The sequence below is a fragment of the Somniosus microcephalus genome, chromosome 4 (genome assembly GCF_052327205.1).
Source record: "Somniosus microcephalus isolate GS21.2 chromosome 4, FLI_Smic_1.0, whole genome shotgun sequence".
NCBI classification, from domain to species: Eukaryota; Metazoa; Chordata; class Chondrichthyes; order Squaliformes; family Somniosidae; genus Somniosus; species Somniosus microcephalus.
The window spans coordinates 333,378,508-333,403,715 of record NC_140990.1 but is presented as its reverse complement, the minus strand read 5'-3'; the positions used below and the strand labels follow the sequence as shown (position 1 = coordinate 333,403,715).

At 43.7% G+C, this 25,208-nt stretch overlaps 2 protein-coding genes across 2 annotated transcripts in view; one reads left to right on the top strand and one right to left on the bottom strand.

Annotated features, from left to right (window-relative positions):
- tmem177 (transmembrane protein 177) overlaps positions 1-25,208 on the bottom strand; it is a 36,220-nt gene continuing 11,012 nt past the window's right edge. Inside the window, exon 2 of the mRNA XM_085986869.1 lies at positions 1-24,611. Coding sequence (XP_085842995.1) covers positions 23,654-24,592 — 939 coding nt within the window. The 5' untranslated portion in view covers positions 24,593-24,611 and the 3' untranslated portion in view covers positions 1-23,653. The remainder of the gene's footprint in view (positions 24,612-25,208) is intronic.
- LOC147120689 (fibrinogen-like protein 1-like protein) lies at positions 10,449-13,722 on the top strand. Its single transcript, XM_085986870.1, has 3 exons — positions 10,449-10,530; positions 10,606-10,799; positions 12,927-13,722. The coding sequence occupies exons 2-3, from the start codon at positions 10,616-10,618 to the stop codon at positions 13,607-13,609; spliced, it is 867 nt and encodes a 288-aa protein (XP_085842996.1). The 5' UTR covers positions 10,449-10,530; positions 10,606-10,615; the 3' UTR covers positions 13,610-13,722.

The window sequence follows — 25,208 nt, the reverse complement described above, 5'->3', positions numbered from 1 at the left end:
TACAAGTGCAAGCCTTTTTTATTTATTTCCACTGTGTTAAAATATTACAATAGTGCAACAGTTGTTACAGTCCCAATATTAATCACGAAATTAAATCCCAATACAGTATAACTTTCTGGGACAAATGACATTTGTACACAAGTTGCAGCATGCTATTTGCTGTCTGCAATAATAGCATTAAGGACAGAAAAAACAAAATGGAAACAGTCATTAGAAGTTTAGAAGAAATCATTACATTTCTCCATATTATACAGGTTGCATGCAATGGAGTTTGTTTCCTGGCAGCAATACACCTCAGGATTGAGCAAACAATGTTTCACTCTCAGGGTTTATTGTGTCAGTTTGACCCAGTTGGTAGCACTCTTGCCTCTGAACCAGAAGGCTGTGGATTTAAATACCATTACAGATTTAAGCACATAAACCAGGCTGATACTTCAGCATGCTACTTAGGCATTCCCCCATTGCTGGAGGAGTTGTTAAACTGAGGCACTAATATATCTTCTCATGTGGATATGAAAGATCCCATGGCATTACCAAGATACCAGAACTGAGAGGTTGTACCTAGCAGAAAAGATTGAACAGGCCGGGGCTCTTTTCTCTAGAAAAGGGAAGACTGAGGGGTGACCTGATAGAGGTCTTTAAGATTACGAAAGGGTTTGATAGGGTAGATGTAGAGAAGACGTTTCCACTTGTGGGCGAGACCAGAACTATGGGGCCATAAATATAAGATAGTCACTAATAAATCCAATAGGGAATTCAAGAGAAATGTCTTTCCCCAGAGAGTGGCGAGAATGTGGAACTCGCGACCACATGGAGTAGTTGAGGCGAATAGCACATATACATAGATGTATTTAAGGGAAAGCTAGATAAACACGAGAGAGAAAAGAATAGAAGGATATGCTGATGGGGTTAGATGAAGAAGGGTGGCAGGAGGTGACCATAAACACCGGCACAGATCTGTCTGTGCTGTAAATACTTGCTGTTAATGCTGTGTAATTGCTTGAAGAAGAGCATGAAGTTCTCCTGGTATCCTGGCCAACATTCCTCCCTCGACCAACACCATTAAAACAGATTATCTGGCCATTCAGTTGCTGCTTCTGGGACGTTGCTGTGCACAGATTGGTTGCCACATTTACTTACATAACAGTGATTGTTCAATTGGTTGGGAAGTGCTTTGAGGATCATAGAATGGTTACAGCATGAAAAAAGGCCATTTGGCCCGTTGAGCCCATGCTGGCTCTCTGCAAGAGCACTTCAGCTAGTCCCACTCCCCCGCCCTTTCCCCGTAGCCCTGCAATTTGTTTCATTCAGGTACTTATCCAACTCCCTTTTGAAAGCTGTGATTGAGTCTGCCTCCACCACCCTTTCAGGCAGTGCATTCCAGATAGTCATAGGGCAGGATTTTCATTGGGCCGTGGAGGCAGGATTAGAGGCGTGTGGGGTTAAAATCTTGAAATCAGGGGGCACGAACCCATCTCGCCCCCATGCCAGTTTCAAAGGAGGTGGATAGCCGACCTGTGCTGGGACCCGCCTCCCCGAGGCGGGAAGGGGATTAATGCCAATTAACTGCCTGTTAACAGGTAATTAACAGGCAGTTTTTAGCCTAATCCCTATTTTTATCCCTGAAGTGTGGGATTCCCGACGGCTCCAAACCACGGCAAGTTAGCGAGGCGGACCGTCGGGCTGAAGGGCTTGGAGGGTTCGAGATGTCCGGTGTTCAGGTGAGTGATGGGTGCATGAGTGCAGAGGTAAGTGTGTTTGGTGTGGGTAAAGTGTTTAAAGAAGTTTAATTACCTTTACTTACCTTTACAGCCTTCCTTCAGGTCTCGGGAGTCCCTCATCTCACCGGCACAGAAAGCAGAAAAGCCGCGAGCTGTCAAAAGTTGCAGCATTCAGCTTTCTGTTCTGGAGAGATCTCTAAATCAGCCTGAGAGGAAGGAATTAACTTAGTGTACAGATTGTCAGTGTTTGACAGCTTCAAAGAGCTGTCAAACACTGATATTTCATCTGTCAAAAGCTCTTGACAGATGACATGTCAATCTGTGACGTCACCTGTTGCCGGGTGGCCCTTAATTGGCCTGCTGAGCCCGTTGGGCGGGCTCAACAAGGTCAATCAAGTGAAAATCGCGTGGGTTGGCTAGAACTCAATGGAGGCGGGACTACAACCCCGAACATTGTAGTCCTGCCTCCTACATGCCTCCAGTATCAAAATCCAGTCCATAGAGTTTTACAGCACAGAAAGAGGCCCTTCGGCCCATCGTGTCCTCGCCGGCCATCAAACCCTGTCTATTCTAATCTCATTTTCCAGCACTTGGTCCGTAGCCTTGTATGCTATGGCGTTTCAAGTGCTCATCTAAATGCTCTTGAATGTTGTGAGGGTTCCTGTCTCTACCACCCTTTCAGGCAGTGAGTTCCAGATTCCAACCACCCTCTGGGTGAAAAAGTTTTTCCTCAAATCCCCTCTAAACCTCCTGCCCCTTACCTTGAAACTATGCCCCCTGGTTATTGACCCCTCTACTAAGGGGAAAAGTTCCTTTCTATCTACCCTATCTATGCCTCTCATAATTTTGTACACCTCAATCAGGTCCCCCCTCAGCCTTCCCTGCTCTAAGGAAAACAACCCCAGCCTGTCCAGTCTCTCTTCATAGCTGAAGTCTCCAGCCCAGGTAACATCCTGGTGAATCTCCTCTGCACCCTCCCCAATGCAATCACATCCTTCCTATAGTGTGGTGACCAGAACTGCACACAGTATTCCAGCTGTGGCCTAACTACTTGCTGAGTAAAAAAGTATTTCCTCATGTCGCCTTTGGTTCTTTTGCCGATCACCTTAAATCTGTGTCCTCTAGTTCTCGACCCTTCCGCCAATGGGAACAGTTTCTCTCTATCTACTCTGTCTAGACCCCTCATGATTTTGAACACCTCTATCAAATCCCCTCTCAATCTTCTCTGCTCCAAGAACAACCCCAGCTTCTCCAGTCTATCCACGTAACTGAAGTCCCTCATCCCTGGAATCATTCTCATAAATCTTTTCTGCACCCTCTCTAAGGCCTTCACATCCTTCCTAAAGTGCCCAGATTTGGACACAATAGTCCAGTTGAGGCCGAACCAGTGTTTTATAAAGGTTCATCATAATTTCCACGCTTTTGTACTCTATGCCTCTATTTATGAAGCCCAGGATCCCGTCAGCTTTATTAACTGTTTCCTCAACCTGCCCTGCCACCTTCAACGATTTGTGCACATATACCCCCAGGTCTCTCTGTTCATGCACCCCCTTTAAGATTGTGCCCTTTAGTTTATATTGCCTCTCCTCATTCTTTCTACCAAAATGTATCACTTCACACTTTCCTGTGTTAAATTTCATCTGCCACGTGTCCGCCCATTCCACCAGCCTGTCTAGTCATCTTGAAGTCTATCACTCTCCTCCTCACTGTTTACTATACTTCCAAGTTTTGTCTCATCTGCAAATTTTGAAATTATGCCCTGTACACCCACATCCAAGTCACTAATATATATCAAGAAAAGCAGTGGTCCTAGAACCGACCCCTGAGGAAACACCACTGTGTACCTTCCTCCAGTCCGAAAAACAACTGTTCACCACTACTCTCTGTTTCCTGTCACTTAGCCAATTTCGTATCCGTGCTGCCACTGTCCCTTTTATTCCATGGGCTTCAACTTTGCTGGCAAGCCTATTATGTGGCACTTTGTCGAACACCTTTTGGAAATCCATGTACACCACGTCAACCGCATTGCCCTCATCAACCCTCTCTGTTACCTCATCAAAAAACTTGATCAAGTTGGTTAAACACGATTTGCCTTTAACAAATCCTTACTGGCTTTCCTTAATTAATTCACACTTGTCCAAGTGACTGTTAATTTTGTCCCTGATTATTGTTTCTAAAAGCTTCCCCACTAGCAAGGTTTAACTAACTGGCCTGTAGTTGCTGGGTTTATCTTTACACCCTTTTTGAACAAGGGTGTAACATTTGCAATTCTCCAGTCCTCTGGAGGATGTACGAGGTGCAGATATAGATTCAAGTTCATTTTTTCTTAAAAGAACTGGATGTTACAATGGAACGCTTAAGGGAGTATGATTGGGGGGAGGGGATGAACTTTGACCACAGGCCAGCCTTAGATTTTCACCTGCTCAGACTTGGAGCCCACTAGATCATTGACACCATCAACCAGGATTTGGAGCCGATCAGCTAGCCATTCAGACTCTCAAACAGGATCCTGCCAGTCAAACCTCAGGCCCCAAACACAAGCTTACCAACCAAGCCCGAACCAACCAACAATTTCAACTGCCACCCATGACTGGACCCTGACCACCAACCAGGCTCCAATCGCACCTATAAATCAGGTTCCAGATGCTGACCGTCTGCCCACCAGGCTCTAGAACTATGCCATCAGCTGGGTTCTGGATCGCAACTTCCAGCCAGCAATCCAGAAGCCCACACCGTAATTGCCAGCCTGCTAGGACCTGCAGTCCAACTACAGGATCCAAAATCCCATCAACCATCAACTACCCAAGACCAAGCCTTTTTAACCTATCAGGTTAGAATCATAGAATAGTACTGACATGAATCAGTCATTCATGAAAGAAAGACTTATGAAATAATACTGAGCGGCCTACGAGTGGCGCTGTCCAGGGAGAGTATAAATACTCGGGCATGGGCCCAGCTTGCGCAGGACATTCTTAACAGGAACTAATGAAGGACACAACTAGACCTCCATGTTGTAAAACAGTTGATTAAAGCTTTGTTTAACGCTTAGACCAAGTGCCTAGTAGTTTTCTTACGTCAAGTACAACACAAAAGGAGGCCATTCAGCCCATCGAGTCCATGCCGGCTCTCTGTAGAGCAATCCAGTCAGTCCCATTCCCCCGCTCTATCCCCATAGCCCTGCAAGTTTATTTCCCTCAAGTGCCTATCCAGTCTCCCCTTGAAAACATTCAGTGTGTCCGCTTCCACCACTTCCGTCGGCAGCGAATTCCAGGTCCTCACCACTCGCTGCGTAAAATGTCTTTCCTCACGTCCCCCTTTTATCTCTTGCCCAAAACCTTAAATCTGTGTCCCCTAGTCCTTGTACCATCAACTAGTGGGAACAGCCTTTCCCCGTCTAGCCTACCAAACCCATCATAATATTGTACACCTCTATCAAATCACCCCTCAACCTCATTTGCTCTAATGAAAACAAATCCAGCTTCTCCAACCTGTCCTTGTACTAAGATCCCCCATCCCCGGAACCATTCTGGTAAATCATCTCTGCACCCTCTCAAGTGTCTAACGGGAACAGTAGTGTAGTGGTAATGTCACTGGGCTAGTAATCCAGAGGCCTGGACTAATGATCCAGAGATGTGAGCTCAAATCCCACCATTCAGTTAATTAAATAAATCTGGAATTAAAAAAGCTTGTATCAGTAATGGTGACCACGAAACTATCGGATTGTCGTAAAAGCCCATCTGGTTCACTAATGTCCTTTAGGGAAGGAAATCTGCCGTCCTTACCTGGTCTGGCCTATATGTGACTCCAGACTCACAGCAATGTGGTTGACTCTTAACTGTCCTCTGAAATGGCCTAGCAAGTCACTCTCAGTGCTTCTTCCAAGTGGTGTTCAACATGGAGGAGTACTGATTCATCAGCTGAGGGAGGTAGGTGGTAATCAGCAGGAGGTTTCCTTGCCACTATGAAACATAACAAGAATGAAATTGGACGGACGACCTCGGCACCAGCTACGGACATGGCAATGGCACACCCAGCCCAGTCAACCCTGCAAAGTCCTTCTCACCAACATCTGGGGACTTGTGCCAAAATTGGGAGAGCTGTCCCACAGACTAGTCAAGCAACAGCCTGACATAGTCATACTCACAGAATCATACCTTTCAGCCAATGTCCCAAACTCCCACAGACCCACCAGGGGTGGCGGCACAGTGGTATACAGTCGGGAAGGAGTGGCCCTGGGAGTCCTCAACATTGACGCTGGAACCCATGAAGTCTCATGGCTTCAGGTCAAGCATGGGCAAGGAAACCTCCTGCTGATTACCACCTCCCTTGCTCAGCTGATGGATCAGTACTCCTCCATGTTGAACACCACTTGGAAGAAGCACTGAGAGTAGCAAGGGCAGAGAATGTACTCTGGGTGGAGGGCTTCAATGTCCATCACCAAGAGCGGCTCGGTAGCACCACTCCTGACCGAGCTGGCCGAGTCCTGAAGGACATAACTGCCAGTCTGGGCCTGCGACAGGTGGTGAGGATGGGAGCTTCATGGTCATTTGTTTCTGGTGCCAGACCATAAACTGTTAGATTTATTGAATTTAATTTCACAACATACCCTGGTGGGATCCCCTAGTACCATAGCCATGACACTACCGGACCAAACTTAAGTGAACATTCACAGACCAAAAAGGAAGCTCCTGATCTGGATGCAAGAATGACATTCAATATCTTAGTTGCATATTACATTCATATATGAATGCACTATGATCAGGAAACCATTTATGAGCTCTTTGGGAAGTTTGAACTATCCTTTGATTTGTTCTAGGAAAGATATTGATGGGAGATTTCCCAAAATGATTGGCTTGGACACCCTCTAAAACCAGGACACTGAGAAGTACTGGTAATACTTTCAACTTCTGGTGATCGATCAGAAGGAAGGTTCACTTTTAACTCCTTAACCACCACCTTGCTAGGGCTGGGGTGGACAATAAATGCTTGAAGAAGATGGTGCAGTTATCTTGAAAGTGAGAAAACCAAACCAAACCAATTGAACTGGTTATGTTTATATCTGAATACATTAACCCATTACAGATAGTAGGGGGGGGGGGGGAGGGAGGATCCAGGTGAGCGGGAAAATAAAGTCAATGAGAAATGAGAAAGCAATAGAGCAGGCTAGAGATGGGGGAAATAATAAGCAGAGTGTGACAGGAAGGGACAGAATGTTTAAAAATAAGAGTGTAACAGAACAAAAAGGCCAAAACAAGGAAAAATGGTAAAAAAGACAAAGTTAAAAGCTCTATATCTGAATGCATGCAGCATTTGTAACAAGATAAATGAGTTGACGGCAAAAATAGATACAAATGGGTATGATCTGATCGCCGTTACAGAGACGTGGTTGCAAGGCGACCAGGGCTGGGAACTGAATATTCCGGGGTATATGATAATTCGGAAGGATAGAAAGAAAGGAAAGGAAAGGGAGGTGGGGTGGCTTTGTTGGAAAAATATGAGATCAGTGCAGTGGTAAGAAGTCATATTGGCTCAGAAGATCAAGATGTAGAATCGGTTTGGGTGGAGATAAAAAATAATAAGGGGAAAAAGTCTCTGGTGGGCGTAGTCTACAGGCCCCCAAACAATAGCAATGCTGTAGGACAGAGTATAAATCAACAAATAATGGAGGCCTGTAAAAAAGGTACAGTAATAATCATGGGTGATTTTAATCTCCATATTGATTGGACAAATCAAATTGGCCATGGTAGCCTGGAGGAGGAGTTCATAGAGTGCATCCGGGATATTTTCCTAGAACAGTATGTAATGGAACTGAGCAGGCTATCTTGGATCTGGTACTATGTAATGAGACTGAATTAATAAATGATCTCATAGTAAAGGATCTTCTAGGAAAGAGTGATCATAGCATGGTTGAATTTCAAATTCAGTTGGAGGGTGAGAAAGTTGTATCTTAAACCAGTGCCCTGATCTTAAACAAAGGCAATTATAATGGCATGAGGGCAGAACTGGCTAAAGTGGACTGGAAAAACAAATTAAAGGGTAAGAAAGTTGAAATGCAGTGCCGGACATTTAAGGAGATATTTCATGACTCTCAACAAAAATATATTCTAGTGAGAAAGAAAGATTTTAAGAGAAGGGAGCACCATCCGTGGCTAACTAAGGAACTAAAGGATGGTATCAAATTGAAAATAAAGGCATACAATGTTGCCAAGATTGGTGGGAGACCAGAGGATTGGGAAATTTTAAAAATCAGCAAAGGATGACTAAAAATATAATAAAGAGAAGATGAATTATGAGAGTAAGCTGGCAAGAAACATTAAAACAGATAGTAAGAGCTTCTACGGGTATATAAAAAGGAAGAGGATAGCTAAAGTAAATGTTGGTCCCTTAGAGGATGAGACTGGGGAATTAATAATGGGGAATGGGGAAATGGCAGAGACTCTGAACAGATATTTTGCATCTGTCTTCACTGTAGAAGACGCCAACAACATCCCAATAATGGATAATCAAGGGGCCACAGGGAGTGGGGAACTAAAGACAATCACTATCACTAAGGAAATAGTACTCGGTAAAATAATGGGACTAAAAGACGACAAGTCCCCTGGACCAGATGGCTTGCATCCCAGGGTCTTAAAAGAAGTGGCTGCAGAGATAGTGGATGCATTGGTTGCAATATACCAAAATTCCCTGGACTCTGGAGAGGTCCCAGCGGATTGGAAAACTGCTAATGTAACACCCCTATTTAAGAAAAGAGGGAGACAGAAAGCAGGAAACTATAGACCAGTTAGCCTAACATCTGTCATTGGGAAAATGCTTAAGTCCTTCATTAAGGAAGCAGTAGCAGGGCATTTAGAAAAACATACTGCAGTCAAACAGAGTCTGCATGGTTTTAGGAAAGGAAAATCATGTTTAACAAATTTGCTGGAGTTCTTTGAGGATGTAACAAGCAGGGTGGACAAGGGTGAGTCAGTGGATGTGGTGTATTTGGATTTCCAGAAGGCATTCAATAAGGTGCCATATGAAAGGTTACTGCATAAGATAAGAGCTCACGGAGTTGGGGGTAATATATTAGCATGGATAGAGAATTGGCTAACTAACAGAAAGCAGAGAGTCGGGATAAATGGGTCATTTTCTGGTTGGCAAACAGAACTAGTGGGGTGCCACAAGGATCGGTGCTGGGGCCCCAACTATTTACAATCTACATTAATGACTTGGATCAAGGGATCGAGTGTAATGTAGCCAAGTTTGCAGATGATACAAAGATGGGTGGGAAAGCAAGTTGTGCAGAGGACTCAGAGAATTTGCAAAGGGATATAGACAGGCTAGGTGAGTGGGCAAACATTTGGCAGATGGAGTATAATGTGGGAAAGTGCGAGGTTATCCACTTTGGCAGGAAAAATAAAAAAGCAAACTATTATTTAAATGGAGATTACAAAATGCTACAGTTCAGAGGGGCCTGGGGGTCCTTGTGCATGAAACACAAAAAATTAGCATGCAGGTACAGCAAGATATCAAAAAGGCAAATGGAATGTTGGCCTTTATTTCAAGGGGGTTGGAGGATAAAAGCAGGGAAGTCCTGCTATAATTGTACAAGGTATTGGCGAGACCACACCTTGAGTACCATGTACAGTTTTGGTCTCCTTATTTAAGGAAGGATATACTTGCATTGGAGGCAGTTCAGAGATGATTCACTAGGTTAATTCCAGAGATGAGGGGTTTGACTTATGAGGAAAGGTTGAGCAGGCTGGGCCTATACTCATTGGAATTTAGAAGAATGAGAGGTGATCTTATCGAAATATATAAGATACTGAGGGGACTCGACAGGGTAGATGCAGAGATGATGTTTCCCCTCATGGGGAAATCTAGAACTCGGGGGCACAGTCTCAGAATAAAGGGTAGCTCTATTAGAACTGAGGTGAGGAGGAATTTCTTCTCTGAAGGTTGTGTATCTGTGGAATTCTCTGCCCCAGAGAGCTGTGGAGGCTGGGTCATTAAATACATTTAAAGTGGAGATTGACAAATTTTTGCAAGATAAGGGAGTGAAGGGTTATAGGGAGCGGGCTGGGAAGTGGCTTTGAACCCGAGATCAGCCATGATCTTATTGAATGGCGGAGCAGGCTCGAGGGGCCAAGTGGCCTATTCCTGCTCCTATTTCTTATGTTCTTAGACTTTTTCTCACTTTATGTGTGCTTAGATTGTGCTGTTAGCAGTTTTGACATTTTTGAGCTTCCTATTTTTAATTGTAAATAATGACATTAGTTATTATAGTCTTAAGTTTATTATTAGTCATTCCAAAAAGTGAGTATGGCAGTGTAACATTAGACTACATACATTCCAATAAGCAGATTACTGCTGGTATGGATAATTGTTAACCCTCAGGCTATGCAACTCTATAAGGGCAGATTACATTAAAAGTAGCTTTCTGAATTATAGAGGACAAGGTGCACTAATGGGAACTGTTTAGAGAAAATTATTCTATAAAAAAAGCTAAAATAATAACACCTATGATACATTTAATTTTGCTTCTGTAAACATCCGTGCTAATTTTTAGATGAGCGGTATACCTGAAATGTGCATTTACCTAATCTGCATTTACCAGATGAAAGATAAGAACGAATAATCCCTACAACATGTTCCAGCTGTTAAGGCGTTTACTACATATTCAGGACATGTTCAATATAAACTTCATTATCTATGAACTTATAATTAATTTTTAATGGTTTGTGACAACTCATCCAAATCTCCTGTATAAAAGCAAACAGTGAACGCTATAATTTATTTGCTGATTAACCTTCTCCCAGCAAGACTCTCAGTAAGTTTGGAGAAATTTGCTGTAAATTTAAAACTTAATTTAAAAGATTCACTTATGTGCTTTATCCTCTTGCAGGTTTTCAATCATGAATTTCCACAAACAGTTATTGGCTTTCACAGTCATTCTGCTGTCTGTCCAAAGCTTTACTGTGGCAGTTAATAGTACACTGAACTTCAAAAGCTTGAAACGTAAAATTGCTAATGCGAATATGATACCTGAAGGCAATATTGGCGAGATCATAAATCTGAGAGATCTACTTATGAAAAAAAGTAAGCTATTTCAATATCATTTTCCTCAAAGCTTTGGTGTGAATATAATTGAGTTCTCCCTTCTAACTTTATATAATTTGATTTTAAAAAAATTGTGCTCAATAAGGGGCAGCATTACACTTTCATCACTCTGAGCTCAAGCATTCCTACACCTGGCATGGCGCAGCCAGCTAGGGAATAGAGCTTTCTATGTTCTGTCTTAATCAGATCAGAAGAGCACTCGCTACTGCAGCAGTATACAGTTTCCACTTTTAACACTCCTTATGGTCTTTTTAAAAAATTGCTAATTTAATGCTCTTTTGTAAACTGTCACAAATTATCTTTACAAATTACAAAGATAATTTGTGACAGTTAACAAAGCTAATGATATTTCTGTTGCATCATGAAAGGCATATGTAATGGCAGAGCTTCACTCTGGTTTTCAAAGAGATATTACAATTGAGAACAGTGGTTTTGTTTTAAAGGGTCATTATGTGATCTGAACATCAATGTGGTTCCAATTTAAAATGTAAATAAGACTAACTTTTTTTCATTTTAACTACTCACCTAATGTATGTTATGAACAGAATAGATGGATACAATCATAACCCACTGGTGGCACTGACCAATAACTCAATTAGGATTTGGTCAGTACGTTCGTCAGCACTGGAACACAAACCACATCGCCAGGCATTATGCAAACTGTGTCATTTTAGTTTGTTCTGTCACACGGCATCAGTTTTGAAATGACTTTTCCTTCGTTAAAAAATTTCCCAAATGGAAATGTAAGAGTTCTGCAAATGGTCTCTGTAAACATATAGGTTGAGGTTACTAAATTTAGAAATTCATTCAGGATATCGTGAGAGATTGGATAGGTAGGCTGGTCTATTCCTGCGTGAAGTTGTCACTTTTAACTAATACAGAACAATTGAACAAAATGTTGCTTTCCACTGCAACCCTGTTAACGCAGATATAAAATTACAACATACAAAACGGTAGACTTTCCCAGTCCTCGGCTGTTGCAAGTGCAAGAAAATTCTGGGTGCGGTGCGTACCATTTTCTGATATTCACTCATGGTGGGCAAAGTACTGCGCCAAGGTTAGATGGGGAAAATCTTACCATACATGTAGTGACATTTTAGTTGTTACAAGTGTAAGTTTGTCTCACATCAAAAGAAAAGCATTAAAAAAAGAAAGAAAGCCAGCCCCTTTGTGTCGAAGCTGAGGGATGACCAGCATCTGGCAACCTGCAAAGAAACTTCCCCAGTAGTTAGCCACTAATTGAGCGGAGACTGTAACGCTTTTCACGTCCTCAGGATGGTCCAAAGCGTCTCACTCACAGATAACGAGTTACAGTTGAAGGGTAGTCGCCAGGTTTTGTAGGAAAACGTAACAGCTGATTTGTGCACAGCAAGACCCCACAAACAGCTAATCAGATAAATGGCTGGTGCTGTTAGTTGGGCGATAACACCAAGGGATTTTCACACGGATTTTTAGCCATGGCCCATCTTCTTGCTCAGCTTTCATCAACAAGACAAAACGCCTTTGACGTTGCAGCGCTCAAATCAGTACTAAACTGATCTGTCAACCTAGCTTATGGATTGGAGCTTGGTCCACATCTTCTAAGTCAGAGGGGGGTAATATCAACTGTGCCATACTGATCATATGTAGCCGACTTCAGGTTGTACCCATGGACAGCATTTGGACCCTGTGGCCTTAAAGAGACATGCCAGTTTACACAGAATTCTACCCTGGATAGCAGAAAAATCATGGTGTAATAGCAATGGTATAATGCTCCTGTTACGAAAATTATATATTCTGCAGTTTATCCTGAGCAACACCACAAGAGATCTTCTAGTAATTATTAAAATGAAAGGCAATCAATTCTTCCAAATTAAACTACAGTATAATGGAAAATTATAAAGAGTTCTACAAATAGCATTAACTAAATAACATGCTAAGTAGAAATAGATGTTTTTAAACTACATTATTTTACCTTGGGTTTCATTGTTTATTAATAACTTGGTGCCAACTTCTTAAACTGTTATTGAATGTATTTAAGACACACGGTAAATCATGTATGGCTATTTGTGCAAAAATGTACATTAAATTATGCAGCAACAAGAAATTAAATGCTTGTTGTTACAGCGGCATACTCGAGAGATTGCAACGAACTCTTTGAACAACGTTTCACCAAGAATGGCCTCTATGTGATCCAGCCAAACCCGTTTCCAAAAGCACCCGTAATTGTGGTCAACTGTAACATGAGCTACGACTGCAGTGGATGGACCGTACTGCATCGGAACACCAAACAGAGCGAAATGACATGGAACGAGACATGGACCGCGTACAAGTATGGGTTTGGCAACATTAAGGGTGACCACTATATTGGCAATGAATACATGCATTTCATAACCAGTCATAAGTGGTATAAAGTAAGAATAATTATAGATGAGGGGATTCATCAGAAATATGCAGAGTATGACTTCTTCCGGATAGCTGACGAGGAAGCACGCTATAAGCTGCAGCTTGGTGCATACAAGGGCAGCGTTGGCGATGCTTTGTCAGTTTATGCAAACATGGTTGATAATTTGTCATTTAGTTCAAAAGATTATGACTTTGACAATGATGAAGCTAACTGTGCATTGAAGCATGGTGGTGGGTGGTGGTTTAATTCTTGCTCTAATCCAAATCCTTTTGCTATGTTGACCCAAAAAGAGAACATTCACTGGGAACCGTTTTGCAAGGACTGTAGACATGTCGTTGTCTTGATCAAACCTGTCAGTATGTATTGCCGCACAGAAGCCGAGAGACCGCAGTGGAAATACTAGTCTCACTTTAAAATGAAAATGCTGTTTTGTGAAGCCAGTTTCTGGTACAATACAGTCCAGCTTCTCGATGTAGGGGTTTTTGGTGTAGTCTAGAAATAAAATTCATTAAAGCACCCATGTATTTTTTGGTTACTAAAGCTAATTCTTGCATTGTTCGCTAACGTGTGTCTGCAGCCTGCTCTATATAAACACAGCACAATGGGGCCAATTTACATTTTCTGCATTGGTAGAAAACTGGCAGTAGCGGATTTCGATTTCCATTCCACCGATGTCAATGGAAAGGAGTATCAGGAGTGGTGTATAACGGACGGTCGATCCGCTACCACCCTCCGGTGAAAGTTCAAATTACCCCCTTGATGCCTCTTAAAAAGTATCAGGCATTCCCGCATGGAACTAAAGCGATTCTTAACAATGAGAGCTGCTGCTCTCAGGCCAGTATCTGTATGTGGGGTAGGCAGACCCGAATTATACCGCTGACTGCACATCGCAGCAGTCCACTACATCATAGTTCAAAAGGAACTGTGGGCACATCAACTTTGGGTATGTATACAAACTTCTGCTATCCAGGTGGCTAAGCAGGAAACGGGTGGGAGCACCCACTTTGTCTTAATGTTAAGAGAAGATCTGCATGGGAGCCAGCTGGAACTCACTGAATCGCCTACTAAACCTGTATGATTTGCAATTATGGTTTGACAGTAAAAACTAATACTTACACACAGATTTAAAAACAAAGCATATTTAAAGGTTAAAAGCAACACAGAACTCACCCATGTTTTTACATCAAATTTGTTTAGAATTGCCACAGAAAGTCCTAGCGCTCGAGTTACATTTTCACTGGGTACACCTTTTCCTATTTTTCAGTTCCTTTCAGATCACCACCTCTTTTCTCATTTGATGCCATTCTTCCCATTTCTTTCTCAGATTAAAATTCTTTGCTGAGCTTTCTCCTCTATAGACAACCATTGAACCCTGTGTTGAATGAAAATAGACTGGTTCTATAGTGGGTGGGCGATCCACTCTGCCAGATTACCGCCCAAACAGTGAAGACAAAGATCTACCCATGGTCTCTTGCTTATTTGTCTCTGTAGTCTTTGTTTCTGTTTCTTTCTCTGTCCGTTTATGCGTCTTTCTCTCACCCCTCCCTTTTTGTTTCTCTGCCCTCTTTGCTTCCCTCTCTATCCTTTTGAGTGGAAGTGGTGTGGTGTGGCAGGGGAATGAACCACCAACTGCTGCAGGTTGCACTTTCTGGTGGAGGTTGTGGAGAAAAGGGGCCTATAGCCATCAACTTTCCCCATCACTCACTCCAAACACATCTCTTTTGCCGAGAGGCTTTCCGTTTGCTTCAAAGTTCATCTTATATTTTGAAAAATGAACTCAAATTAGGATAAGGAAGGACACCGTTACTTTCTCAATTTAGGTTTTCTGAAGTTCATAGAACATAAAAGCTACAACATGCATTGTACGACCCACATACAAATGTTAATTTGTGTTTGCCCTCCATGGCTCAGTGGTAGTACTCTTGCCTCCGAGTCAGAAAGTTGTGGGTTCAAGTCCCACTCCAGAGACTTAAGCACTGTTGGAAGTGCCATCTTTCTGATGAGACTTTAACCCGAGACTCCATTTGCTCTCTTAGGTGGCCGTAAAAGATCCTATGGCACCATTCGAAGGGCAATCTCCCCGGTGTCCTGGCCAATATTTATCCCTGAACCAACATCACTAAAACAGATTATCTGGTCATGATCACATTGCTGTTTGTGGGACCTTGCTTTGCCCAAATTGGCTGTTGCGTTTCTTACAATAAAACAGAGACTACATTTCAAAAATACTTCATTGGCTGTAAAGCGCTTTGGGATGTCCCGAGGTGGTGAAAGGCGCTACACAAATTCAAGTTCTTTCTTTTATCATTTGTGGAGTCAGGAGCAAGAGTGCTTCTTCCGACTGCTGGCCCACACTCGTGCCCCTAGCGTTCGCCTCCCCTCCAGAACCTATATGATTGCCTCGATCGACATTGCAGCTGGTCCAGAGGAAACCGGCGAGTTGCTTCAGGAGGCCCAATAGGCCCGCGGAGCTTGCCAGAATTATTCAGATGAGGCTCGAGGCCCAATTTCAAAAGATTATTGGGCCTACGGAATCTGGGATGTGGAATCAGGTCCCAAATTGAATTTCATCAATGGCATCTGCAGGCACTTCAGTGTGTAAGAAAGGGGGAAATCTTAATTTCTGACTCTCCCCACTAACTAACCTGAACTAAATCAATTGATTCTATTATTAATTGTACTGTAAAGATTTCATTATGTTATTGCGGCACTTATAATCTACTTGTAAACCCTGTTGTAATATGGGCGCCCTGGGTAGAAGCGGTTAGATTTTAAATGCAGGCGTTGGGCCTCCATTGACGAAGGTTTAAAAAGTGAAAAAACAGACAGCTTGCCTGTGGGAACACAACTAGCAAGGTCATATGTGGTTGCCACTGTGTGGAATGTTATATCTGCAGGGAATTAAAAACATAGGCAAACGGCAAGGACACCATGGTCACGGAATTCAGTAGGTTAGCACCTCCTGTTAGCGCCTGGTGGGGGCGCTAAGGGGTTAGCGCCCAGGCACGGTGAATGCAGCGCCGTCAGCAAACTTCAGTGCCGGTTTAGTGCTGGCGTTAACTCTCAGCACCTGGGCCTCCAGCACCTCGCAGAACGTGACATCATAAAGCGTGCAGCGCCCCAGATGGAAAATTGACTCTCACCCCGTTTTATCGTCTCGCGCCAGCAAGAGGAGGCGTTGTGAACTCAGCTGGCTGCTTCGGGAGCAGAAATGAAAGGGAATGCTTTTCAGCCAGCGCAGCCTTTATTATTTGCACTGGTCTGGTGCCTGCGCAAATTTTTAATGTTTCATTGGTGCTGGATGTCCAAGCGTGCGAGTGTGATTGGGGCTGTAATGGCAGTCGCCCAGGTCACCTTGCAAAAACAGAACTGACGACGACTCGCTTGTGCAGCATCATTGGCCCTTCCCTTTAAGCGAGGGAAGCAGCCTCTGTGATGAAAGAGCGCCGATCACAATGGGTTCAAAATTGTTCAGCGCTCTGCCGCTACTGCCCCGCTCTCGGACTTTAGCGCCCCAAGAGAAGTGGTTAGCACTTGATTTAGCGCTCCACTTCCCTCTTGGAGAGCAAAAACAGAATTTTGCGGGAGGCGAGACTGATTAGCGCCCTGGTGCTAATTTTTCAACTTTTAAAGTTTTAGCGCCCCAAATGGGATATGCTGAATTTCTCCCCCCATATCTCTACACATGGAGACATGCTGTTTGTGTTGCCATAACGACCCCAGATATGAGTCGTGATGGTCAAAAACAGATGATGTCATGAGGAGAAGGCCCGACAGGGGCAGGCGGGATCATTAGGTACGTGGCGTCCCTGTAATTAGACAGGTGTGAGTCAATGATTGGGTTAGCCGAACCCCATAGGCTTTCCCGGGAAGAAGTATAAGAAGGGGTCTCACAAACTTCGGCAAGAAGCTTGGGAATATCCACCAGACGAGCCGAGGAAGGTTTCGGGTTGGCGGAGGACAGTGATAGGATCGGACAAAGTCAACATGGATTTACAAAAGGTAAATCATGCTTGACTAATCTATTGGAATTTTTTGAGGATGTAACTGGTAGAATAGATAAGGGAGAACCAGTGGATGTGGTGTATTTGGACTTTCAGAAGGCTTTCGATAAGGTCCCGCATAAGAGACTAGCGTGCAAAGTTAAAGCACATGGGATTGGGGGTAAGGTACTGACTTGGATAGAAAACTGGTTGGCAGACAGGAAGCAAAGAGTTGGAATAAACAGGTCTTTTTCCGAGTGGAAGGCAGTGACTAGTGGGGTATCGCAGGGATCGGTGCTAGGACCCCAGTTATTCACAATATATGTTAATGATCTAGACGAGGGAACTAGATGTAATATCTCCAAGTTTGTAGACGACACAAAGCTGGGTGGGCGTGTGTGCTGTGAGGAGGATGCAGAGAAACTCCAGTATGATTTGGACAGACGCATAGCAGATGCAGTATAATGTGGATAAATGCGAGGTTATCCACTTTGGTGGCAAAAACAGGAAGGCAGATTACTATCTGAACGGCAATAGATTGGGAAAAGGAGAAGTGCAACGAGACCTGGGTGTCCTTGTGCACCAGTCGCTGAAGGTAAGCATGCAGGTGCAGCAGGCGGTTAAGAAGGCAAGTGGTATGCTGGCCTTCATAGTGAGAGGATTCGAGTACAGGAGCAAGGATGTCTTGCTGCAGTTATACAGGGCCTTGGTGAGACCACGCCTTGAGTATTGTGTGCAGTTTTGGTCGCCTTATCTGAGGAAGGAGGGAGTGCAGCGAAGATTCACCAGACTGATACCTGGGATGGCAGGAATGATGTATGAAGAGAGATTGGGTCGATTAGGCTTATATTCACTAGAGTTTAGAAGAACGAGAGGGATCTCATTGAAACTTATAAAATTCTAACAGGTCTAGACAGACTAAATGCAGGAAGGCTGTTCCCGATGGTGGGGGAATCCAGAACCAGAGGTCACAGTCTAAGGAGTAAGCCTTTTAGGACTGAGATGAGGAGGAATTTCTTCACCCAGAGAGTGGTGAACCTGTGGAATTCTCTACCACAGAAGACAGTTGAGGCCAATTCATTAAATATATTCAAGAAGGAGTTAGATATATTTCTTAAGGCTAAGGGATATGGGGAGAAAGCAGGGACAGGGTACTGAATTTGGATGATCAGTCATAATCACATTGAATTGCGGAGCAGGCTCGAGGGGCCGAATGGCCTACTCCTGCTCCTATCTTCTATGTTTCTATGACCCACACATGTCGCACCGAGCGGATGAGCAAGCCCCGAGGCCAGGTCCGACGACAGGTTGACCCGTGGAGATCGCGTCTTCTACCCAGGGCCCAATGGGTAATATAAACCTGTATTGCGCTTCGGTTTAACTTCTGCTCAGATGCTGTAATGTATCAAGTCTTGCGTTCGCTGAATAAAATATACTCAGTCACCAATACGGGTCAAGTCGAATCTTTCGAAACTTAGTGAGTGAAAGGGTTAATTGGTTCAGACCCAGAAACTCAACAAGTGCTCTATACTGTGCACACTAAACCTAGGACACAATGGCGAAATTTAATGGGTTTTAGTTTAAGAATTTAAAATTCTGCTCTGATATTTTTTATTTTACTTTAACCAATTATTTAGAACTCATGGGCTTAAACATTCACCAGCGTCATTGTTTCACAGCCGAAGAGGCTGTGGCAAAAAAAAGTGTGGCGTAAATCCTGGAACTTTGCAATAGTCATTGACTTGGAACAGGAGACGGAGCTACGGTAATCAATTTTTGCACCATTTCGGTGAGGGCATTGGCTAAAGTCCCAGGAAACGATGGCGCAGCTTGAGTAATGGCGTTAACAAACCAAACGCTGCAGCCGTGCCAATCCAATGGCGCAAGTCTCTGGGGAAATTATGGGCCAAAAACCACACCAGCGCCACTTGGCGGCAGAAAAAATAAATGATCATCATTGTTGCTGGGGCACAAGGTCAGCTTATGTACACCAGCGATGAAAGATTACGGCCCTGAAATTGCCAGGGCAAGTACTTTTCTGGTAACAAAATGGGGCAATGCCATCACAGCAAGTTTTCTGCCCCAACGTTAACACCAGCATCCCCACCCCCCCAAATTTCTACAGGCTTTTTGGCGCTTTCTGTGATTCACCTGCCAGTTCCCACTCACGCAATTAACATACATTATAAGGCCAGTGGCACTGCAGCCATGAATTTGCAGGTTTTACACCTGCAACGCACCAGGGATATGTTATGAGAACTACAAGGTGCAGCTGTTGCCAGGGTTCAGCCGAGATGGCCAGAAGTGAGGAGTCTCGGAGCTTGAAGATTGCTGAAAGTTTCAGTCGCGATTACTGCAGCTGGGAACAATTTTTTGGAGTGATAAGTCTTGGGCTTGGTTCTGACTGCCTGCGGACATGCAAGACCACCAGAAATTTTTAACCCCCCCACCCCCTGTTGAGCATCTCAGGAGCGGGAATGGTGTACATTTGTCGGAGAAGTTTGGGGAGGGAATTCCAGTGCATAGGGCCTAGGTGGCTGAAAGCACGGCATCAGAGCGCAATGAATCACTGAAGTCTTCTATTTCTGTCTAGCTTTGTCACCAGTGCCTTAACTCCAAGGGGCCTGGACTAATAACCCAGAGAACATGAGTTTAAATCCCACCACAGCAGCCTGAAAACTTGAATGGTTACAAAAAATGTCTGGCAATAAAAAGCCGGTATCGGTAAAAGTGACCATGAAGCTACTGGATTATCGTAAAAACTGTTTCACTAAAAAGACAGACTTGCATTTATATAGCGCCTTTCACGACCACCGGACATCTCAAAGCGCTTTACAGCCAATAAAACTTTTAAAGTGGAGTCACTGTTGTAATGTGGGAAATGCAGCAGCCAATTTGTGCACAGCAAGCTCCCACAAACAGCAATGTGTTAATGACCAGATAATCTGGGTTTTTTTTAAATGTTGGTTGAGGGATAAATATTGGCCAGGACACCGGGGATAACTCCCCTGGCTCCTCTTCGAAATAGTGCCACAGGATCATTTACGTCCACCTGAGAGCATGCAGGGCCTCGGTTTAACGTCTCATCCGAAAGATGGCACCTCTGACAGTGCAGCACTCCTTCAGCACTGCACTAGAGTGCCAACCTACCTTTAAGTGCTCAAGTCCCGGGAGTGGGACTCGAACCCACAACCTTCTGACTCAGAGGCGAGTGTGCTACCCACCGAGCCACAGCTGACACTAATGCACTTTAGGGAAGGAAACCTATTGTCCTTACCCGATCTGGCCTACACTGGACTCCAGTTCCACACCAAGGTGGCTGACTCTTAACTGCCCTCTGAAATGGCCTAGCAAGCCACTCAGTTGTCAGGGCATCTAGGGATGGGCAATAAATGCCGGCCTTGCCAGTGACACCCACATCCCGAGACTGAATAAAAATTGAGAGCTCGTCTGTTCCTGCGTGCACTGCCCTGGTCACTTCTTCGGCCAGATGCTCCAATGGAAGGCAGTCTTGAAAAGCGAGATAAAATGACACGAGCCATCCAGTACTGTGACCTGGCAGTGAACCATATATTTTCCCACTCACCTGCTGCTCCCTAGCAGTCTTCAGACTTGAGACTTATTTAAGGCTAGACTCTAGTTTCCAACAACCTTAGCATAGTAGTTCAGTTTTACACAAGCTCCACACTCCCGCTACACAATGGTTAAGCAAATGAGCTAACCCACAAAATTGTGGCGGTTTCAGCTCCATAGAGCATTAGCGGGCGCAAATCTGGCACAGCTCACCGTGTGGAATTTCAGGCAATACATTCTTGGCCAATTGCGTCATCCAAGAGACAGAACTATACACAAATATAGTTGGTCCATCTTCCAGTTTGTAGTACTTTAGATATTTGTTTCGAGATGAATGTTTAATGGCAGTGTCCCTTTTCAAAACACTCTACTAGCATAGCTTAAGCTCTACATCATGTTGCAATGCAACTAATTCTGGACCCATGATTTTCTACATAATGGCCCAGAATTTGCGGTCGGCAGCGAAGTGAAGGTGCTCGTTCTGAAGTACACTCCGCACAAGGATCTCGCAATCCCTGTGTCAGTAACTTCGGCTTTTCCAACCTTGAATTCAATTCAACGGAACTGAATAGGGATCCCCTTGTTCGAACTGCTGTGATGTCAACAGGCTGTCTAAGCAGCAAATCAAAAGGCAGAATTCTCACAGACAGCGGACAAGGAAGTGAGTAAGCCCTTAAAATTCTAACTTTTTAAAATAGTTAGAGAAAGCAAAAGAAAGATTGGGGTTCTCACATGGGGAAAAGGCAATCCTGAAGTAAAGATGGACAAACTTAAAAATGAAAAACATTTTTTTTTAGCTTTCTTAAAAAAAAATTATTTTTTATTAAAATGGACAAATTACACACTGCACAAAATTTAAATTAGAGTTCCAGGCCCTTAACATTTGTTTAGCAGTCAATACGCTGTTAAAACCCCAGTTACACCTAATCCCTTTGGGGGTGGGGGGCACAGCGCAGCCAGTTTCAGAGCAGTCACTGACAGACCGCAAGTTTGATATTTCCGCGTGCGCCTGATCCTGAAGTTGCGGTCGGCTTCAAAGGCGGAATGACGGTGAACGTTGCCAGTTCGCCGTCATCGCGACCACAAATTCCGGGCCGCTGAGTTTTGGTGGCTGAATGCACTGGCCTTTCAACTGAGACATGGGATCAAATACAGCCCAGAGTGCTGGAAGCATTTCCTTGTATGCCGACTGCAAAGGATTGTATAAAATAAGTTACAGAAGTTAGTCAGTTTTAATTTAAGCAACAAAAGTAAAAAAAAGCCAGCCCTGGGGAAGCATCGCCAAACTCTAACATTCCTTTTTTAAACGGAGATTGTTCCGGCAGGATCCAACTATCGCATTGCCATGGTTTTAGTGATTTTAACTGTGATGTCTACTTGAAGCTTTAATTGATTTCTGATATGGTTATGGGACTTTGTATATTGTGGTGTTATTTAGTGTTAAAGCCTTCCTTAATGTACGAACGAACGCTCAAGTGAATGCACGCATGCGGACACAAATAATATGCACGCACACACAATGGAACTTACATTCGACCGAATGAAGGGCCCTCGCTCCCCAGTATGAAAGTTGGCATCCTACTGGGTGAGCGTGAGGCCTGCCTGGACGGATGAAGGAACGCACGCATGCACGCAGGTAGACAAATGACACGCACGCACGCAGACATGCACAATGGAATTTACGCTTGAACGAACGAACGGAGGAATGAATGACCGAATGATTGATTGATGCCAGTAGGACTGGCGTATACGGGTTCTTTCTTTTTTTGGTTTATTAAATAGTGGCAATTTGTACTGTAAACATTATTGATTTACCTGTAAAAATTTATGATTGTATTTATATTGTTGACCATAAAGCTGTTTTTGAGGCTTTAAAAAAAAATAAAGAAGGACATGCGCACATGCCTGCACCAATTAGCACAATGAGAACTAGCTGTGGGAGCAAGGAACACACCCTGCAGAACAATCAAGTTAGAGGCACTTTCTGCACATTATCAGACAGCAGAGGTTTTACAGAACGTGTCCATTCAGCCTCCTAGCACACAGGTGGCACTTACACACTGGACCTTTATTTAATGCGAGCACCTATTATTTGCATCCAGTTACTTTTCTAAGGTCTCAAAATTTGGGGCAACCAACAATACAACCAATTTCTTTTCCTGCATTTACATTCCTGATCCATGTGCACTGTTCGATTTCATAATCCCGTTAAATTTCAAATATCCTGGAATACTGTGAACGTTAATACCATACAATGTTCCCATCCTCATTAATTTCCCATATCCAAGTTATCTATGCACCTTTGACAGTAACAATGGGGCAGTCTAGCCCACGGACATCATGCCTCTCTTCACTCTAGTTACTTCACCAACGTGGGTAGAGAGATTGCCAGTAGGCTAGCTTTGCCCACTGGCAACCAGAGACTGTGGAAATTCACCTTTCTGGGCAGGGTCAAGTGTGAATATCAATTAAGGCTAGCATTCAAATTCAGCTCTTCCAGTTATTTTTGGTGATTATGCACTACTTTAATATTAATGTGAACTCAGCTCTGCAATAAGAGGCAGCGAGTCATCTCTCACTCAAGAAAAAGGGCAGATTTTAGAAACACAACTGGTTGGAAGGAGCAAGTTAAGAACACCACCGCGTTTGCCATCACCAGGAATTACTGTCCTGACGCACTTCGTTGTAAAGTGCTGGGACAGGGTTTTGTGAGATTGCTTTTTTTGTGACGCTGGGAGGTGGCACGGAGATGCTTTCCCCACAGGAACGCCGGGAAAAGAGAAAGTAAAACTGGTTCAGTGAAACACCGCAGATAGGGACGAGGGTAGAGGGAAATTGAAGAGAATTCACTGACATGCGGTACCGTGCAAATATATACCAGATGATCAATTTTACATCCAGCAGTCTTTTAGGGTGTTTTCGATCATCTCTTTTCTGGAGGTGTAGGGAGCATGTTTTAGTCTGAACCAGTGCTTTGGGAACAGGTTTCCATTCGTCGCATACATTTCCACTCCCTTTTTGCCCAGTAGGGAGCGAAAAGTTCTATTCCGTGCAAGAACCTTATCATAAAACTCAATGCCTCCCTTGGCATAATTCTTTGACATTGTAGCTGTGCGATGGTCTGATCTGTAGTCAAGCCAGTGACTAACTGCATCAGAAACAAGAAAGTAACCCACAAGTCCCATTGCTGCTACAGCCAGGTTGCAAAAGCCGCGCAGTAAGAGGGGGCCGGAGTAAAGGCCAAGGGCTTGTTTTGTTGCCAACCCAATCATGTATGTGCCCGCTAAACAGGCTGATCCCACCAGTGAATGAATGATGGGGCTATGACTCTGCAAATACATAATCTCTCTTGCAATGGCAAACTTCTGTGCATCAGATGAAAGGGTGAGGGATTCTTTTAGGGCTTTTCCCACCTCGCTGTCCCACCTGACGTCTCTGCCATTGATCATGACAATTCGATTGGTTATCCCTTGCCCTTTGTCGTCTGTGCTGTTGAAATTGACGGGGATGCCAACGAGGGCACCGCTGGGTAACCAAGGAACACCCGCACTCACTGGCTGAAAGCTGAAGGCAGCAAACGCTGTATAATTATTCTGTGTTGAATCCACTCCGGCATCTTCAAGCACCTCTTGAAAAGTAGCCTGCAACTTGTCCGAAAGTTGAGCAGGGACCCCTCTCGACCAAGCTTGGTACAACTTTCCATACGTCCGCTGGGGGAAAACGTGACAGAAGGCATTGGCAACAAATAGCCCTCCGCAGGAAACAGCCAGCAACTTTATTCTGTGTTTGCTGGCAAATACAGTAAGTTTCTTAACAAATCGACCTGCCATCACCAATCACTTGGTCTACCTGTAAAAGAAAACATCATATTCAGACAGGGGCTATTGTGCAAACCAAATGCTTTAAATAAAAAACTCAAAACCAATACACTCAAGGGAAAAAAATGAAGCCATTCCAAATTAAATACTCGCCTGCTCTTTACAAACATGTCTTTCCTACCTGTATGGCTTTCAGTCATTTTTGAAAATATCTCACTTTGATGACACTTCTAACTCATGACTGAAGTTAATTTGAGCTACAACATCAGTAAAACGCTAGGAGTGATCAGCTGAAGAGACACATATTTTGGAAGCTCTTTATCAATTGCATTTTCTTCTCTATATTATTTAAAACAAGATGATGCAATCATTTTACGTGTTCAATCGATGCAAAGAAGGATGAGCAATACAACTGCAGTTTGACTTCCACAAACTGTCATTTTCTAGTTGTGTGTGGATAAAGATCCTCACAAACTGTCTGGCTTTACATTTCTTGCAGTAATGGCATCCAGTTTGGTGCCGTTTTAAGAACATAAAATTAGAAAAAAAGTCAACAACTCAAAAGCTTTCAGAGGTATGTGGAGGCCATTGAATAGAATTCTGTGCACATAATCAAAGATACAAATAT